Below are 19,679 nucleotides of genomic sequence, written 5' to 3'. Positions count from 1 at the left end.
AGAGCCAGTGTGAGGCCAACAGCAGAGAAGTGATCTTGTGCCCCTATACTCAGCCCTGGTGAGGCCACACCTCAAATACTAGGTTCAGTTTGGGGGTCCTGACTCCAAAAAGGAATTTGAGGGGCTGGAGCAGGTCTGAGCAGGGCAACAAAGCTGGTGAGTGGTCTGGAGAGCAGGGCTGGTGAGGAGCAGCTGAGGGAACTGGGGGTGTTGAGTCTGGAGAAAAGGAGGCTGAGGGGAGACCTCATTGCTCTCTACAACTCCCTGAAAGGAGGTTGGAGCCAGGTGGGGGTTGGTCTCTTCTCCCCAATATCAGGTGGTAGAAGGAGAGGAAATGGCCTGAAATTGTGCCAGGGGAGGTTTAGGTTGGAGATTAGGAATGTTTTTTCCCCTGAAAGACTGGTCAGGGATTAGAACAGGCTGCCCAGGGAGGTGTTGGAGTCACCATCCCTGGAGGTATTCAAGAAACCTGTGGACATGGCACCTGAGGACATGGTTTAGTGGCTGTGAAGTTGATGGTTGAACTCACTATTTTAAAGGGCTTTTCCAGCCCAAACAATTCTATGATTCTATATCATAAATCAGGCTCTGAGTGACTTTTTAAGGCTCAGGATAAAGAACCTGCCTTCTCTCCTTGCTCTGCTCTGACGTTGGCTCTGGAGAATCATTCTATCCTTTATGTGGAATTTCTGGTGTTGGTTTTCTCTGTAACAATTGTTGAATACTGTGGCTGGGAATTTCCTGTGGGAAAGGAAAGTATAGGATAATGAACTGCTGACCTTCTTTGTCAGAACAGGAGGGTTGTGTAGTTATGTCCGCAGCTGAAGTTACAAAGTATGTAGGAATGCGTCTCATTTAGAACTTGCCCTGAACTTTGAAGGTCAAGTGCAGGGTGCCTTGTGTTTTTCAGAAGGGGAAGGCCTTGAAGCCACCACTGAGCTGTCAAAGTGTGCTGATGAAACAGGAATGACCTTGTCCTCAGGAAGGATTTCAGCACAGTGTACCACTTCGGTCTCACCATGTGGTCACAGGATCACAGAGTAACTTAGGTTGGGAGGGATGTACAAGAGGTCACCTCCTTTAACCCCCTGCTCCAGGGAGGTCTGATTGGTTCAGCTTGTTCAAGGTCATGCTGTTTAACATCACTTCTGTCAGCTCTTTCAAATATTTCTGTCAAGAAGGGATTGACCGCAGTCTTTGGACTAAAACTCATGGCCTGAGTTGAGTAACTGGTAGAGACAATTATGTAAAGCATCTGTGCTTGTAAATTCCAAAGATGTTATTGCTATGGGGCTGGCAAAAAAGACTTCTCTGAAGGCGTTCTTTGCCTCTACAGCCCAGGAGCCTGTGTAAGTATGCAAACACAAACTCAGGCAGCCTGTTATTACCATTCCTAGGCAAGCAGTCTGTCTGTCTGACCGGCTGGGCTGACTTTGCAGGGTTAATTTTTACACTTTCATTCACAAAAATCCTGTGTACCCACATTCTGGGATTCCCACCCCCATGCTTTGATAGCTGGCTTCCCTTCTGCTTCCCTGATATGAAGGAAAAAAAGGTTGGTAGCTGCCTCAGCTTGCTGAATAACCCCATCAGACTAAGCACTGTGCAGCTTGCTGATTCATTGTGCAGAAAATTAGTCCTTAATCATTGCCCTTTTCTGGCCTGTCTGTACTGTTTATTGTTCCTGGGGGGCAGGTGCATGCAATCTGATTTTTGCATGATCTGACACAAGTCTGTTTTCTCATTTTCCACTGGTTTCCAGGACAGTTTATTTTAACATTTCATTTGAAACTAAAAGCAACCTTTTTCATAGATTTATGGGATGGTTTTGGTTGGAAGTGACCTCAAAGATTACCCAAGCCCCCCTGCTATGGGCAGGGACACCTCCTGCTAGACCAGGTCTCTTGAGGCCTCATCCAACCTGGCCTTGAACAGATCCAGGGAGGGGGCATCCACAGCCTCCCTGGGCAACCTGTTCCAGTGTCTCACCACCCTCACTGTAAAGAATTTCTTCCTAATCTCCAGTCTCAATCTTCCCTCTTCCAGCTCAAAGCCATTGCCCCATCCTGTCACTCCAAGCCCTTGTCAAAGGTCCGTCCCCAGCATTTTTGTAGCCCCCTTCAGGTACTGGAAATCTGCTCTAAGGTCTCCCCAGAGCCTTTTTTTGTCTGAACAGCCTCAGCTCTTGCAGGCTGTCTACACAGGGGATGTGCTCCAGCTTCATTTTTAATGATGCAGATCACAAAAATAGTCTTGATTGTAGGGAAGTCAAATCACATTTGTGGAATACCTCTATTGTTCATGCTCTGGAATAACAACCAGAAGGTCCTTCCTAGTGTGTTCTGAAAGTTACCAGATGTTTATTCATCTGTTCTTCAAGACCTTCCCTCTACCACCACCTTCTGAGACCCTTTACAACCTTATATTGTAATTCATTTTGTTTGCTTCCCCAGAGCCTTGTTTCAGAGGCCAAAATCTGAGGGACCTGTTTGCTGAAACCTGCTCCTGCTGGAACCTAGGTGGGCAGAACTGGCCTTTGAACTTCTGGGCACATCAGGGAAAATATTCTCCATCTTGCAAGGTAAAGACTTCAAAGGTTCTCTGTTCTCAGTGGTTTTGGTCTAGATTTCAGTGCACTTGATTAATAAATACTAGTGAACAAATTCATGTCAGTAATCTGCTCACAGTGCTGCCAGCTTTGCTCTCTGTGAGCAGTCCGCTGTGCAAAACCTCAGCCTGACCATTCTGGGCAGAAGTTTCTGTGTCCTCCTTTGTGTTATGTCTGAAACTCGGTTAAGGTTTCTCTGTTCTATGAGTGAGTCTTGCAAGGATGTCAGGTTCTGTAATCACAGTATTAAAAGAGAGGAAGAAAAGAAACTATTTTGACTTCTGGATTGAGTTGGTCTGTAATTCATCCCCAGTTCATCTGGAGTCCCTGGGGGTGTGGGCTGTGTTTCTGGGTGGAGCAGGGTTTGCCTTTGTGCACAAAATTTGTTGAGTTTTATTAACCCTTAAATAGAAAAGAACGAAGCTGAGGGGAAAGAGAATGCCCAAAGAGGATGAGAGTGCTTGACAGGTAACTGTGTATTCAGTCTGTAAATCCTCATGGAAGACAGGGAACTCCAGCAGGGCTTTTTCTACTGGAAGCTAGATGAAGCCCCAAAAATATTAATTGATTTGATTAAAGCAAAGGAAGAAATCAGTCTTAAAGAAACAGGAGATGCTGTGCAACACCAGTCAACTTTTCCCACTGCTAAAAATGGGCTGTGCCTACAACTGCATCCGAGTGCACCCAAGTGGGCATTTTTGGGAAAAGATGGGAAAGGGCTTGGTATGAGTAAGGAAAACTTCTGTCTTGGCTGTAGTAGTAGTAGTATTTTCCTCACTCTGTTACAGAGGGTTTTTTATTCTGGAAGATGAGAAATGTTCCCATAAAAATGACTGAAATGTTGAGACTTCATTGGAGAAGCAAACGCTTCAGACCTTTTGGCGCAAATTGAAGCGCATCGAAGGCTAGAAATCGGAATTTTGGGTTCTGGCAATTTTCCTTTTTGGTTTTGTTTTTTAGATGTAAATAGCTAATATCTCACTGGAGGATGTCCACCTTTGCCCCTCTCCAGCCAGCTCTGAAGGGTCACGTTTGTGCTGGGAGAAGGGAATTCCAAGCAGATTGGTGGCCATTTTCACTGAGTAAGCATTTTCCACAGGCGGGGTTATGCCAGCCATTAAGTGACTAACATGTAATTAGGAGGCTGGATACTTATAGTTGACATGTCTCTGATGCCAAGGGAGACCAGGACAGCAGTGCAGGAGTGAGCGCTGAGGAGAACAGGCCGGGCTGACCGAGCCATTGGTGCCTGCAGGTTGTGTTTGGCCTTTGTGTTGGCTGCCTTGGAAGGCCAGAGGCTCAGCGCTGCGGGCAGTGCGGTGCCTCTGTCCTGTGAGCCTCGCAGCGAGCGCAGGGCAGAAGGTGCTGTGGGCCTCGCAGTGAGCGCAGGACAGAAGGTGCCGCTCAGGAGAAGGCCTGGTGCAGGGACACAGGCTGGGCAGAAAGGGAGTGCTGGAAAAGGGAAACCTCTGGCGCTTCCTGTTGTGCTGTGGTGAAGAACCAGCCCTCGTGCCTGGGCCGGTTTATCTGCTCTGTCCATCTCTGCCTGGGGAGCTCTTTGATGCGGAGCTGATCCGAAGGCTGCAGTCTCGTTATCAACTCCATGCTCACCTCTGCTTGTTTTCACGCTGAAGTCTGCTCCCTCGTTTTGCAATAACCCACAGGGTGCTGGGTGTTGCGCCAGCCGTGCCTCAATGAAGGATCTTCATTCAGCACCTTTCCCTTCCCGTCACAGCAGTCAGCGCGACTCCTGCGTTTACCAGCCGCATTCGCTACGTAGCCCAGACTTCAGTCGAGCCTTGGTTGGTGGTCAGAAGGGATACCAGACCTACCGGGACCTGCCATGGGACCTTCAAAAGTAGGTGGTGTGTCTTAACTCGGGAAGTCTGATTTGGAGGTGCAGGGGGTGTAAAGGATACTGCCTGTGGGACAGCTTTAGGAATTCAAGGACATCTATAGATCTGGAAAAGGAGTTTGTCTGTTCTCTTGCCTCACCTTGGACCTTGCTGCTCTCTCTGCTCCTCTCATCCTTTTAGATCTAGGGCACAGCATGGACCCATCTGGAATATGCAGCCTGAAAAGGGGAAAGCTAAAGAGTAAGCTGCAGGCTGAAGGGGAGGCTTTGGATGTTGTGGTTGGGAAGGAAAGAATAACACATGGCTGGAGTGAGAAATGCAGAGGTGAATCCTTCCCTAGCGTGGCCAGGAGCACGAATATCTGCCTTCTCTTTAGCGAGAGAATAGGGTGGCTTAGATTGACACCTTTCCTCGCTGTGATTGTCTTATCCTGCCCCAGCAAGCTTTTATTGCTCAGTGCATAATCTGGGAAGTTCTTTTGTGCCAAAATCCAGTGTTAGTAACACAATTTTGGGAAACCATGGGTTTCACTTGGGTTGAGTTACAATATTATTTCCCTCAAACAGTCCAGTTAAAAGTCCAGTGATGGCAGCACGACTCTGACAAGCTGTTTTGTGCCAAAGTATTTTGTCCAGTCAGAGGAGCTGGATGGCCTCAGTTTTGCTTTGCTGTAACAACATTTAAGACAGTGCTGGAAAATTCAGAGCATTTTAACAGAACCAAGTCTCCCAGCTGTGACACACTGCTTGCTTCCTTGGGTCAGAGCAAGGACCTGATCATAAATGTCCAGTGAGTCTCCTCGAATTTGTCGTTTCTGTTCAACTCTCTGGCTCCTGATTCCAAGTGGCAACAGGAGGAGATGTTCAGCCTCCCTCAAGTTTGGTTTATGTTGTTGCCTCAGCAGTTGACAAAGATTGAAAAAATAACCTCAGGAGCAAGAATCTAGAAGAATCTGGAATTACTGGGGGGTGTAACACTGATGATTTGGTGGGGGGGCTGTATTTTGGGAGGGATTGCTAGAGACTACATTAATCTCCTCTCTGGTACTGCTTTGGGTAAATGGCTGGGGGTAATTGCAAGGCTACTTATTGTTCCCATCCTCAGTATTTCTAAGAATTGGAGGGGTTAATTATTTCTGGACATATTGAAATAGAAACATGGATACTGGACTGAGAAAATTTATTTGTGGCCACTTCAGTGCTTTCTCCTTTTGTGAGGACAATAGAGAAGGGGGAAAAGAGCTGATGAAGGGTCTGGAGAAACAGGTCTGGTGAGGAGCAGGTAAGGGCACTGGGGTTGTTTAGTCTGGAGAAGAGGAGGCTGAGGGGAGATCTTATTGCTCTATACAACTCCCTGAAAGGAAAATTCAGTGAGATGGAGGTTGGTCTCTTCTCCCTAGTATCAGGTGATAGAAGGACAGGAAAGAGCCTCAAATTGTGCCAGGGGAGGTTTAGTCTGGATAGTAGGAATAATTTCTTTCCTGAAAGACTGGTCAGGGATTGGAACAGGCTGCCCAGGGAGGTGGTGGAGTCACCATCCCTGGAGGTGTTCAAGAAATGTGTGGGCATGGCATTTTTGGACATAGTTTAATGTTCATGGTGGTACTAGGTTGCTGGTTGGACTCACTGATCCTAGAGTTCTTTTCCTGCCCAAACAATTCCATGGTTCTATAACATTTTAGTCTATATTGACTTTATCAGGAGAAGACAGAGTTCAGCTTTTAGTTCTGTGCTCCCCAGTGGTACCCTGCTCAATACCCAAAGACCCTCTGCCTTGTTGAGTATCCATGCCCTAAAAGCTCTGCTGCTTTATCTGTCAGGTGAAGCAGAAGTCCCATCAGCTGTGCACACCAGCTGGTGCATGCTGCACACAGAGGATGTCAAGCAAGAGTCCTCTCCGGGGCAGAGTAGAGAACCCATTCCCTGTTCTGCTTAGGTGCGAAGCCAGTTGCCAGGTCTTGCTGATAGCAACAGGGGTGTAAATAACCTTATAGACAGTGTGCTGGGGGGGGGGTAGTTAAACAACCTGTGTCGAGTTTGGTTGCCTCCTTGTTAGCAGATTTAGTTAGAGTAGATATTTGCTTAGATCGTTGTAAAATCTGCAGGATGCTAGGGATCATGTGTTGGATAATTGAATATTTACACACCTGGGCAGGGATGGAGACAGCCTGGTCTGAATCAAAGCCCCCAAGCAGCCTGTGAAATGTCCAGAGCTCTTCACTGGGCAAGGGCATAGACCTGAGTGTGGAGCTGGAAGCTGCGCTGCTTGAGCTTGTGGTGCTGTGTCTTGTAAGGGCAGTGCTTCAGCTCTAGCTATATCCAGCCCCAAGATGCCTCTTATCACATTTCAAGCTAAGCTGGAGCACGTGCTCCATAAAATCCTTCAGGAAGCAAAGCTGCTAAGAAAGGCTGGGTGGAGTAGACAGCCTTGCTGTTCTTGTCCCTCTGTTGTGCTGTGTCCTGCAGTCTGGGAAGCAGTGCCCTACCTCCAACTTCCTCATGAAGCGTTAGTGCCCTGGCAGGGTGAGGTACAGTGACTGCTGCAGTATGTGATAGTCTACAGGTAGGTGGAAATGCAGTGCCACTTGCACCAGTTTGTCATGCAGGAGCTGGACAAAATGATTGTAAATTACAGGCTGCTGAGGTGTAACAGGAAATGGATACCAGCCCTGCTGCAAGGACACTCATGTCGCATTGGCATCAGTGGGAGTTAACCTTGATTATTGCAGCAGGCAGATGTGGTTCCTGCATGGTACCAAAGAGAAACCAAATACTGCTCAGTTTGCCCCAGAGAAGATGCAGATACCAAGAAACCACAGTGAAGTGTTATGGACTCTGCTACACTGATTGAACTGGTATGGAATTGGTACCATTAGTGTTCCTTTGCCATTTTAGACAAGAAAACCAGAATGAGAAAGGACCTCCTCCCTGAGCCTTAAGATCTTCTCATCATAACTGAGCAATCCCCAGTGGGCACCCAGTAGCTTTTCTGGCCTTTGCTGATCCTCTTACAGAGTGTTGCAGAAGTGCCTCACATTATGAATTTTCACAGAGGGTTTTATGATTTGGTTCAGCAGAATGCCATTAAAGTCAAGCCATTCTGTGTCCATCACATTGTCCTTCATGTCTATATTACAGGTTACAAGAGAGATCTTCATTATGAATGAAGTCAAACTGACACAAAGCATGGGATTGCTTAAATCTGTCACGCTTCTGATACAAGACAACCAAAAAACCTTCATGTGGTCTGTCACCTCAATGTCCCTCTTGGAGTGAGGGCTCAAAACTAAACCCAGAATCAAGGTGCAGCCTCAAGAGCTGCTCTGTTCTGTCAGACTTGCAGAAGTCTTCATCTGGTGTGCATGGAGTTGATTTCCAGTAACATTTCATGTAACAGTAAAAGATTTCTGTCAGCAGACAGACTGACCACTGTCCTGTGCTGTGTCCTGTGAGCACGCTGCCCTGTGTGCTCACAGAGACTGATAAGGCTGAGACAGGGCATTTTCTCTTCTTTCCTCCTTCTCACACCACATCAATAAAATTGAAGCACTGTCTGTTGTAAAACTCTGGAGAAGATTGGTCTGTCTAAACACACCCCTCTTACAGGACTGAAAGCAAAGGACATTTAATAGCCCAGAAGAGATCATCTTGAGGTGACTTGTTGGGTTTGGCTGTTGGGCTGTCCTGTCAGCACCTTTCTTGAGCAGACACTGCCAATGCATGCATGCCAGAGCAGAGCCTGTGTTCTCTTTCCTGGTCATGATGACTGTCACTCTGACTTAGCTAGACACTGTCTCTGAGGTGAAGCTCACTGCAGGTAGTGGAGAGCTTCCCAGAGGTGTCAGAGTGCTTTCTGCCCTGCTGAGAAACACCTTGGAGGCTTCTCCTCTGAAGCAGGCAATTTGACTTGTAGAAGTCAGTTTTAATTCTGCTTCTATGCAAGAAGTGACGCTAATGGGGACCCTCACTCCGAGAAGGACATTGAGAGGCCGGTGAGGAACAGCTGAGGGAACTGGGGGTGTTTAGTCTGGAGAAGAGGAGGCTCTGGGGAGATCTCATTGCTCTCTACAACTCCCTGAAAGGAGGTTGCAGTGAAGTGGGGGGTGGCCTTGTCTCCCTAGGAACAAGTGATAGGAGAAGAAGAAATGGCCTCAAGTTGCATCAGGGGAGGTTTAGGTTGGACATGAGAAGAAAGTTCTTGACTGAAATGGTTCTCAAAGATTGGAATAGGCGGCCCAGGGAGGTGGTTGAATCCCCATCCCTGGAGGTGTTTCAAAGAGGCAGAGATGTGCTTGGCAGAGTGAGAGAATGGCTGGACTGCATGAGCTTGAAGGGCTTTTCCCACCAAAACCCTTCAGTGATTCTGAATTCCAGCAGGTACAAGACACTGATATTTGTTTTGTAAGCTAAGAGGTTTCAGGCTGTTGTGAGGCAGGTGCACGTGTGATTTATTTAATGTGTTTATCACATGGTTATTGAGTTTTTAAAAAACAAATTAGGTTATCACTTAGGATTTTTAATTTTCCTTTGAGACTGATTCCACTCCCCCCCCATCAATGCTCCTGTTGGCAAAAATCACCAGATGTAATTAACTGTGTCCTTCTCATAGCTGCCTTGTAAGATGCATAGAGGCAGGGATCCTTCTGGCTCTGGGCTTATTGGAGTGAGCTTATTGAGGACAGGGTTTCTGGATCCCTTCTTTGTGGTCAGGATCCAGAGAACCCAAGTAGGGAATGCAGAGCTCCAAAACTCCTACCACCACTCATGACTTGGGCTATTTCTAGGAAAATGCCAGCTGAAAAAGCCACAACCATGACTGGGAGACAGAGAGGACAGCCAAGGAAAATTGGTATGTCAGCGTGGGCAGTTGTGCTTCAGGTTTTGTGGTTTGGCAGCAAATATTTCACCGCTCTTCCTAATCAGACTAATCTTAGTCTGGGATTTGGCAATCTTCTGCTGAGAGGTGAAATCCAGTCTCTGACTGCACTGTATTTAAGATTTCTGCATGGGCATGGCTGCCTGGAACAGAACAGAGGGGAGGACCATGCAGGCTGCAGGCAGAAGGGGCCCCAGCAGAAAACCCACTCAGGGCAATGGGAGGCTTGCAGCTGGTATGTGATGCAGGCTTAAAATCTCCATTTCTGGTCTGAACAATTTCAGTGACTTTCTCAGCTGGAGTGGTTTTAATCCTGCTGTGGATTTCTTGGTTACGCTCCCTGCTCCTGCTTCCTTGAGCTGATAGTTCCCAAGGTGCTGGCATGGAGTGCCTGACTTGATGGGAAAGTGAATCTTCCCAGTTGTTATTTAAAAGGAATGGGGAGACTTTATTCAGAAACCAGACATCCCAAGTTCCAGAACAGCCCCCCTGCCATCAAGTGACTTTCTAAGATGTATTTATCCAACACCCTCTTGTCTAAGGAAACACAGTTCAGAAGCTGATACTGAGTCCCCTCTGCACCTCTTTGAAATGAAGCCCTCAAACATGAATTAAGTGAAAGCCAGGTATCTGAGTGCAATTACACCTGTGAGCAAGCATTGTGGGCTGGGGGTTCTGCTTATTAAATGGTAACATTGAACTTGGAAGGGAGGAAATGAAGAGTTAGAATCATAAAAACCGTTACCTTGCGTATGAAAGATGCCAAAAGGGTTTCAAATGTCCAGCACCTGCTATGTAACTGTGCCCAGCCACCTTAGCCTGCTCTCAGGCCACATCTCTTTCACTGATAGGACAGGGACTCATTTCTTCTCTGCAGTGCAGAGAATGGCACCCAGCCTTTCAAACGGGCTTCTCAAACCCTGCATTTGAGTTTGGGGCTGTGCCAGGATCATTAGAGCCGAAAGACCTTTTAAGTGGTTTTCCTTCCATGTGGTTTAATCAAGGCAGCTCCTTATAAGATAAGAGCATCTACAAGAATGAGTGTGAGGGGGTTGTGTTGAGTGGAATGCCTTTGATTGTTCATTTTGTTGCCTGTTCTTGTAGCTTAGCCTCTCTACAAAGATAGCAGACACAGCTGCAAAGCGTGTAAGTTGTGCCAAAGACTGCTGGGGTGGGGTGGGGGAAAAAGCCAACAAACCCACAGGACAAATTAAACCTGAACTCACCACCCACTTCATGGTTTCCTCTAAGAGCTACTATCTGGGGCTTACAGGACATCTGGAGAGGGACTTGGAGTGACAGTATGAAGGGCAATGGCTTCCAACTGGAAGGAGCTTGACTGAGACATTAGGAAGAACTTTTTGCCCATGACACATGTGAGGCACCGGAACAGGTTGCCCAGAGAAGCTGTGGAGGCTCCAGTCCTGGAGGTGTTCAAAGGCAGGCTGGATGAGGCCTTCAGCATAGGAGGAGGTGTCCCTGCCTGTGGCAGGGGGCTAGAACTGGATGAATTTTGAAGTTCCTTCTAACCCAAACCATTCCAGGATTCTGTGATGTAGAGATACTCTTCTTAATGAGGTAGAGTCCTAACTGTTTATACCTACATATCTTTAATTCCTCTAGTGAAAGTTTTAAGGCAACTTCATGCAGTAGCCTCAGAAATATGGAGCTGCTACTCTCCAAACACTTAACAGGACAGTTGAATGACTATCTTTTATTTTTCTGCTATGCATTCACAGATGTGTTTTGGAGCAAATCACATGAGATGAGAGGTTAGTTAATAGCTGCTTTAGAGGACAGCAGGAGTGTAGGAACCTCTAGTTAGGAGTTCCAGGACAAGCCAGAACAGTGTCAAAGGAGTGTTCCCATTTTCACTCAAGCAAATGTCACAATATTTAGCCTGGGTTCTCTGTGCTGCAGTCATACTGTTGTAATTGCAAGGCTTTATGATGACCTGAGAAGCCTTTTCCAACCAAAATGATTCTGTGATTCCAGAATGAAATACCAGAACCTGCTTTAATATTTATGTACCATACACAGTGTGCTTGCTGTCTTATTCCTGCATGTAGCTGCAGTAGTCACTTGCAATTATTCCTTGCAATTATATGTGGGAACACACTGAGATGCCCTCAACAGTGGATCCCTGCAGCCTGCTTTCCCAGGGGGAGGCTGTACCTTAACCCCAAGGCATAAGTGTTTGCATGAGGGAGGTAGAATGGAGAACTCTGCCAAGAACTGTAGAATCACAGAATGTTAGGGGGTAGAAGGGACCTCTGGAGATCATTCAGTCCAGCCCCCCTGCCAAAGCAGGATCACCCAGAGCAGGTCCCACAGGAACACATCCAGACAGGTTTTGAAAGTCTCCAGAGAAGGAGACTCCACGTCTCTGGGCAGCCTGCTCCAGGGCTCTGTCACCCTCACAGCAAAGGAGTTTCTCCTCACATTGAGGTGGAACTTCCTGGGTTGCAGCTTGAGTCCATTGCCCCTTTCCTGTTACTGGGCAGCACTGCAAAGGGCCTGGACCCTGCTTCTTGACACCCAGGTCTCTCAGCCTTTCCTCATCAGACAGATTTTCCAGTCCCTTCAGCATCCTTGTAGCCTCTGTTGGCAGCCACCTGTTTTGTATTTTGTAATGGCTAGTAACATAACAGAAACAGGGCTGCAAGGATCTTCAGATGTCTTTGAGTTTATAGCCAAAGAGAGAACTTGCTGCAAGTAACTTTTTTCTTTTTCCTAGGCAGTTTTTTTGTCTAACTACTGACTGTTGGCTTTCCTTGAGTTCATTTGGATCAGCACCTGTGAAATTAAGAGCATGGCAGAGAGAAGCATCCAGGGAGGCTTCCTGCCCATGTTCCCTGGTCCTTGCTTTTCCCTGTCATTCCATCACTTCAGCAAATACTGCTGGAAGCAGCCAGTGCTTGGCTTTTGCTTTTAGATTTAGTCTGGGTAGAAGAGGAAGCAGAGGCTGACCCTCTGAAGTATTTTTCTGGTTTTCATTTGTTTGTTTTTTTTTTTTTGTCCAGCCCTGCTTTGAGGGCTGAAATGGACTGAGCAGCTGGGAGAGTGTGTAGATATGGAGAATGTGTAGGCATGGAGTGCACGAGGCATGGCAGGCTCCTCACCAGTGTTACTGCACACAGCAGTTTGGGGAACCAAGGTGGCAGTGTATCTGATGACTGATTTGTTCAACCATCTGAAAGCTGCATACATTGCTGTATGAAAAGCTACCAGGTTTAAAAAAAATTAATTAATAATTCCAGTTGAGGGTCACATAGAACCATAGAATTGTTTTGGTTAGAATGCACCTCTAAGATAGAGTCCAGCCATTGATCTGACATCACCATGGCCATTAAACCATGTCCTTAAGTACCATATCCATGTAAGAAAGTGCTTAATGGGACTCCTACTTAATTTGGCCCTAATAATAAAACCCCTCAGACCCTCAAACTCTGTGTTCTGTGATTTCTAGCATATCCCAGTATTTCATAGAATTACAGAGTGGTTATGGTTGGGAAAGCCCTCTAAATTCATCAAGTCCAAGCATTCTCTAACTCTGTACCGTGGCTGATGCTAAACCTTGGCCTTCAGCACCACGTTTCTGCCTCTTTTCAAAACAGTTTGGAGTTGTTGTTTCATTTTCAAGGTTGAGAAGTCAATTAATGATGCTGGGAAGAATCAGCTGATGTTGAGGGAGAAAACTTTGGCTTAATTTTTTGGGGTATTTGTAAATAGAAAAGGATCTTTTCTTAATCTTATCCTCTTGTTCTGCTTATTTCCCCCCAGAATTCATCAGCCAGCCATCAAAATAAGACAGCTTGAGCCCTGGAAAATTGCTCTAATAGTTCTTGGAACAGCCCTAGCAGCAGCTATCACCATTGGGCTCCTGGCTTACTTTCTGTCATATGGTAAGTTTCACACCACACAGCACTGTACTGTGTTTAGGGCATTTCCTTTGTGCTTACTGTGCCACACAACGCTGGCAATTTGCGCCTCATCAGGCTTCCTAAGGCTTGTTTGGAGAAAGCCCACCAGCTTCTCTAGAGCTCTCATTCCTCTCTGTGTAGATCCCTTTGGAACATTTCCTGCTGTGCAGGGCAGTTTAGAGCAGTGGTTTCTGGTGGCTTTGACTTGCTTTCACTCCTTTCACATGTTCCTCATGATCTGCTTCTGTGATGAGGTTAACACACAAGTCTGCTGGTTGCCCGTACACCAATGATAAACAGAGCCTTCCACTTACCTCTGCCTGTGGTGGGTCTCTGGTTGCTTGCCCTGGGCACCAGCAGTTGTGTGCCAGGGCTTGGCACTGAGTGGGCATGCAGGCTAGGAGGGAAGGTAGCTTGTGATCCCCTATGAGCTCAAACCTAACTGCTGAGGAAATTGGGATTTTTGTCACTTACTAGGCTCAGATCACCAACTGAGTTCTGCTTCTGGGCTTCTGACATTTGGAAGCTGTGTTTGTATGGATTGGGTGCAGATGAAGGCTCCTTCACTCACCAGGTGTCTGGATGTCAGCTGTGTCTCTCCAGTTTGCTCCTCTTGGTGCTTTGAGCATTGTCTGTGCCTCTCTTCCCTTGCAGATCAGAAGCTGTTCTATTACAGCAGCAGTGTGAAAATCACCAACATCCACTACCGTAACGAATTGTCCAGACAGTCCTCAGGAAGGTTTAGAGACCTGAGTGAGAGGCTTGAGAGACTGGTAAGTGTGGACCCTTCTGCCTTTCCATAGTTAAGGATTGTGTGTGGATACAAGAATCATCAGTGTGAACAGCATGCTCTTAGACCACAGGGGCTGGTACAGCCTGAGCCCTCATGGCTAGCAGACCTGGGAAATGGGCAGCCTGAAAGTCAAGAGCACACCTGGCACACCAGGCACTTGGCAGTCTGCTTCTTCTAGCATGTCACCACCTCCTTTGTCCCTGCAGTGGTGAAGTGGATATTGCCAGCAACCTCAGCTTCCTCCTGTACCACGAAGCACTTGTCTGTGTCTTCTCTTTCCCTGGCACTGTGACTTGTGCCCCACTGTCCCTGCGGCAAGCATGCTCTTGCAGCCTCTCCTTCATGGGGTGGGGAGCTCTGCCTGTCAGGCTGTTGCTGTGTGTTGGGAAAACAATGCCCAAGCCCTTTTCCTGCACCTTTGGGAACGTTTGTTGGGAAACCCTCTTACAAATAGCAGAGGCTGCCGAGTGGCTCTCAGTCATACAGCAGATATGGAAATAAATAGACCCATTGCAATTTCCTTTCTTGTTTTCTCTTTGGAACACTTCCCCAGAGATGATAATTACAGAGATCATCTCTTTGCAGCACTAAGCATGTGACTGTGCTTGTATCTTGTCCATTCATTCATCAGGGGCCAATGCCTACCTCTTGCCTCCCGTTTAATGACCTGGAACTCAGTTAACAAGACAATCAATGCTTTCATTCCCCACTTTGGTTTGATTTTGGGCCATGAGCTGTGGTGAATGTTGTTCTGGAGAAGTAGGGTACTATGCAGGGATCCAACAGTGCTAGCATCTCTTCCTGGCCCCACATTCTGGCTTCTCAGTCAAGTTGTCCTCTTTTCATTATTTGTTTGCTTTCTGCCCTCTTTACCTACCAGGGACCATACCACATTTCCCAAGGTCTGCTCCTAGTGCATGTCTTTATGTATGGAATCTCACATAAGCTGCACTTACTGAGCTGCTTCCACTTGACAGCTGTTACCCAATAACTACAGGCTTTTAACCTTGTGATATAGGACCTTGGAGAGGGAATGTTCTCCCTGGCCATGAAAGCACTGTGCATTTCTGGGATAGGAGGAAGGCCAGGGCTGAGGAGCAGTCTGAGGAGTAATGTTGCACTGAGTAGAGTTGTATCACTGCATCCCTTTCTGCCATTCCATTCCCTCTTGGTTTGTGTCTCCTTTGGCACAGAAATGCTTCTTCAGCTGAAAAGTTCAGTCAGTCAGATTTCTTGCTTGAGAGGAAGCCAATGCCTTACAAACCCTGTCTCCTCTCCAGCTGTTGAGCACTTGTGACAGCAGTGACAGTGAATACCAGTGCTGGGTGAGCAGTGAGAGCCATCATTTCCCAGCACGTTAATTGGACCTGATAAGTAACACCACAACAAGCACACAGAGTTGTGCTGCCTTCCCTTTATTCCTGGGACTTCTCTTAAGACCTGTCTTTCCTTCAGCCTTTAATTCCTCTGCCTCCCTCTCTCAAATCTGGTGACCCTGCTTTAAACACTGAATTTTTGTGGGTTTGACTCCAGGGGAACTTACTCAGTATGAAAAATGATGCTTTAAGAAAATGCTGTGAGGACAGGCTGAGGGAGCTGGGGTTGTCCAGCCTGAAGAAGAAAAGACTCCAGGGGGACCTGGAGCAACCTTCTGATGCCTGAATGTATTCTACAGGAAGGATGCAGAGGGACTTTTCCTAAGGGTGTCTAGAGACAGGACGAAGGTGAGGGAGAGCAGGGTTACAGTGCATGTGAAGAAGTTCTTCAGTATGAGGGTGGTGAGAATCTGGAACAGATTTCCCTTGGAGGTTCTGGATGCCTCCTTCTTGGGGATGTTCAAGGCCAGGTTGGATGGGGCCTTGAGCAGCTGAGTCTAGTTGAGAGGCATCCCTGCTCACAGCAGGGAGGTTGGAGTAGATGACATCTGAGGTCCGTTCCAACCTAAACCATTCTGTGATTCTATTCCATCCAACATGGATGTATGAGACAGAATTGTCCAAAAGCTGATTTAAGGTGATCTGTATGCTAAGCTGATTTAAGTGTGTTCCTTGTAAGTCTGTCTACAAGCAAAACCTGTATTGAAGCAAGCTTTCCAGAGAGATAAATACCCTCTTGGCTTCTTGGCAGACAGCTGCCTCAGAACATCTGCATGGTTTTGGCTGCATCAAAGACACCTTGGCCAGCAGGTTGACAGAGGTGATTCTGATGCTTTGCTCTGGAGAGACCTCACCTGCAATGTTGGGTCCAACTTGTGTTCTGCACCCAACAGAATAAGGACATGGACCTGCTGGAGCAGGTCCAGAGGAGGCCATGAAGATGAGAACCTCTTCTGTGAAGATGGTTGGGGCTGTTCAGACTGGAGAAGAGAATGCTCCAGGGAAACCTTAGAGCTGCATTTCAATATCTGAAGGAGACCTACAGGAAGGCTGAGGAGGGACTGTTTAGAAGGGCCTGTGGTGGTAGGACAAGAGGCAATGGTTTGAAACTGGAGCTGGGCAGATTTAGGTTGGACATCAGGAGGAATTTCTGTTCCAGAACCTAAGTGATGAAACGTGGAACGTTGGTTGGAACAGGTTGTCCAGGGAGGAGGTTGTGGCCCTGTCCCTGGAGACATTCGTGGTCAAACTTGATGGGGACCCTGGGCAACCTGCTCTAGCTGGAGATGTCCCTGCTGAATGCGGGGGGGTTTGCACATGATGACCTTTGAGGGTCCCTTCCAACCTGATGCATTCTGTGGTTTCTTTTCAGGGTTCTCACACCATCTCTTCAACAGAGGAGGAGGAGAATATTGATTCTTTTCATTATTATTATTTTAATTTTTTAAAATCACATTTCCTCATTTCTCTGGATTTACCAAAACCCTTTTCAGTGTTTCCCTGGTTGGTGTCAGGGTTTTGGCCCAAGCCTTCCCACTGTCATAGTAGTAGCAGCGATACCTTCACCTGCTGTTGTGAAACAGTGAGTCAGTGCAGATAAATGCAGCGTCTTTCACAACCCCTGGTGCAGAGTGAACAGAAGTGAATCACCTCTGATAATCAGAAGCATACAAATTACCTGAGTTGCTGCAGCTCCTTGCCAAATGCTCCTTTCACAGATCCATTCCTGATGAAGCCTCCTATTTGTTAAGAGAGCAACCCTGAAAAGGAGCTTTTTTTTGGAGTTGATGTTTCACCAGGAAAATTGGTGTTGGTCCCATAGAGAAGGCATCCCATGGGATTGGCAGCAAGTGTCCTGATGTTTGCTTTGGTTTCCAGAGTGGGGTAGTAACAACACCCATTGTGAACATTCCCAACTCTCTTATCTCACTGAAGGTGGGAGGGAATGCAGTGAGATTATGCCAGAGAGCTGATGAAGCTGGTGCACGAGTCAACATCTCAGGGCTGACTGGAAAGTCTGGAAAATGTCTTGTGGGGTGGAGCTGGGAGGCCTGAGGAACACATGATGAAAGGTCTCTGATCCTTGCCTGGCTTCCTACAAGTAGCTGTGAGGGCTCCCTTTGTGCTCTCTTGAAAAAGCAGCCCAGACTGAATGCCATTGTGGAAAGAGATGTTCCAGCTCACTAGAGCCTCCTGCTTTTTCTAGCTGGACCAGTGGTTCTCCCCTTGCTAAGCTAAGAGGTACTGTGCCAGACTGTCCCCCTGCACTGGGTAAAAAGGGCACGGGCACAGCATCAATGGCTCTTTTCCCAAGGAGCCTCTGTTTTATGGTGGGTTCACTCAGTGCCTGACTGATCCACAAAACTGCCCGTTGCTTTCCTCCAGCTCTTTGCACCAGACTTGGATTTCTTTCATTTTTTTTTTTTCCTTCTCCTACAAAATGTCTGAATTCTCTTGTGTTTCCCAGGAATGCCTTGGAGGCCCTGACTGCCTTCTTACTGAGAACATCCTGGGGGAGATTTCCAAGGCTCTAAGCTTTGCTTCTTTGACTCCTCTGACACCTTAAAGTATGGAGGGAGCTAAGCCAGTTCTAGATAGACCTGGATGACTGAAATGATCCCAGTTGCCTACTCTGGGCAGCAGCACTAAGTGCCCTGTGTGCAGGGAGCAGTGTTGAGCGGCTTTATGTCCAGTATGGGAAGTCATCTTTAACCACAAGGGAAGGAGCTGTGCTTTCAGGAGAGCTTGAAATTAGCACCTCATCAAGCCATCCTCATGAGAGTTGTCTCAGATGGCAAACTAGCAGATGACAAACTGTGAGACAGTAGTGGGTACCAAGCAGCCACAGCAGGTGATCCCTTCAGTCCATGGCTGGCTGTTCAACAGAAATGAACACCACCCGTGACTTGCAAACCTGCCTGTGCTTCTTACCACTACAGGAGCTGTCTGATACTTTCACCTAGATGTTGTGTGCTTTCCCCTCTTCAAGCACAGCCTGTGCTGCCTTTCTCCTTTCTCAGGCTTCTGGTATTTCCCTGCCTTCTCCTTTTTTGGCTAGAGCTGTTCCCAGCGCTGATGTTGGGCTGCTTCTCCCTGTCATAGTCATGTGGATTCTTGCATTAGACTCTGTACCCCCCTGCCCCTGGGGCTGTGCTCTGCCCACGATTCCCCACTCTCTCCTGCTCCTATGTGACAGCAAGCCATGATGTGGGGTGGGTGGATGAGTGCCCCTCTGCTATGAGAGCAGCATGGCTCCCTCCTTGGCTAATGGGTTGTCTGGGGGAGAGGCAAGGTGTTTGTCCCTCAAGCCATGGACCGGCATGGATTTCTCTGGTTTTCTCATCATCCACAAGGCATCCAGTCTCTCCTCTGTCATTCCACCATCTGAAACCATCACAGGACTAATTGGCTGTATCTGGGCAGAGTGGTTGGGGATCATACTAGGAGGATATCGGGGTGCTTCCCCTGAGAAGGTGCTGCCTGTCTGTTGGAGTCAGGGAATTTTGTCACATAATCCCTGCATCAGGACTCAGTGGGTGTAAGGACATCTCGCCCCAGTGACTTCCAGTGACAAGAGAATCTTCTGTGTCCTTAAGTACAGATGCTGGGGAAAGTGTAATGAGCACTGCTCTTGCAGTTTGTCCTTGCTGACAGAAGTGAATTAGTGGGGGTTTAATTTAGAAATCCTCTCTCTGCTGGGTGTTGCTGAGACGCTTGTGACACTGCAGAAAAAAGCTGCAGAGTGCTTCTGATGGCTGTGCCTGTTCTTGGCTGGAACTCATCAGTGATGAGTTCCTCTGCTGGGGCAGGCAAGCAAGGAGGCTGTTTTCTCCCTTGGGAGGTGATGGTTTTGTTAACGCGTTTTTCTCACCATGAGGCAGGGGAAGCAGAGGGGCAGGCAGGTGCCATGCACCTCCCTCTCTCACACACTCTGGGCTGCTAAAGATGACAAGATCCCAAGGACTGTCAAGTGCAGCACTTGATACTCAGTAGCTCTCTACAGCTCTGCACCACCCCTGCTGCTTATGGCTCACGAACAGGGTTGAATCCAATGTCTTGCTCTGTGAAGGACCCCAGTGGGGTGCTGTGGGAGCTCATTTTGACTTCTGCATCCTCTGGTGCAGATTCTCACACAATTCAGTTACAACCAAAGCACACTGCAGTTCCCCAGCCCCCAGGCATTTACTTCTCCTCTGTGCAGGCAGGGGACTGAGTTGGGAGAGAACTGAGAGGCCAAATCCATAAAAC

At 47.5% G+C, this 19,679-nt stretch overlaps 1 protein-coding gene across 1 annotated transcript in view; it reads left to right on the top strand.

Moving 5' to 3' along the window:
• Positions 1–4,302: 4,302 nt before the first annotated feature.
• Positions 4,303–19,679, top strand: part of LOC104298552 (transmembrane protease serine 11E) — a 42,866-nt gene continuing 27,489 nt past the window's right edge. The window contains exons 1-3 of the mRNA XM_054167086.1: positions 4,303–4,466; positions 13,123–13,244; positions 13,917–14,035. Of these exons, the coding sequence (XP_054023061.1) occupies positions 4,303–4,466; positions 13,123–13,244; positions 13,917–14,035 (405 nt within the window). The remainder of the gene's footprint in view (positions 4,467–13,122; positions 13,245–13,916; positions 14,036–19,679) is intronic.

This window comes from Dryobates pubescens, chromosome 1, assembly GCF_014839835.1.
Source record: "Dryobates pubescens isolate bDryPub1 chromosome 1, bDryPub1.pri, whole genome shotgun sequence".
Lineage (NCBI taxonomy): Eukaryota > Metazoa > Chordata > Aves > Piciformes > Picidae > Dryobates > Dryobates pubescens.
The sequence above is the reverse complement of the archived record's forward strand: the minus strand, read 5'-3'. Positions and strand labels throughout refer to the sequence as shown.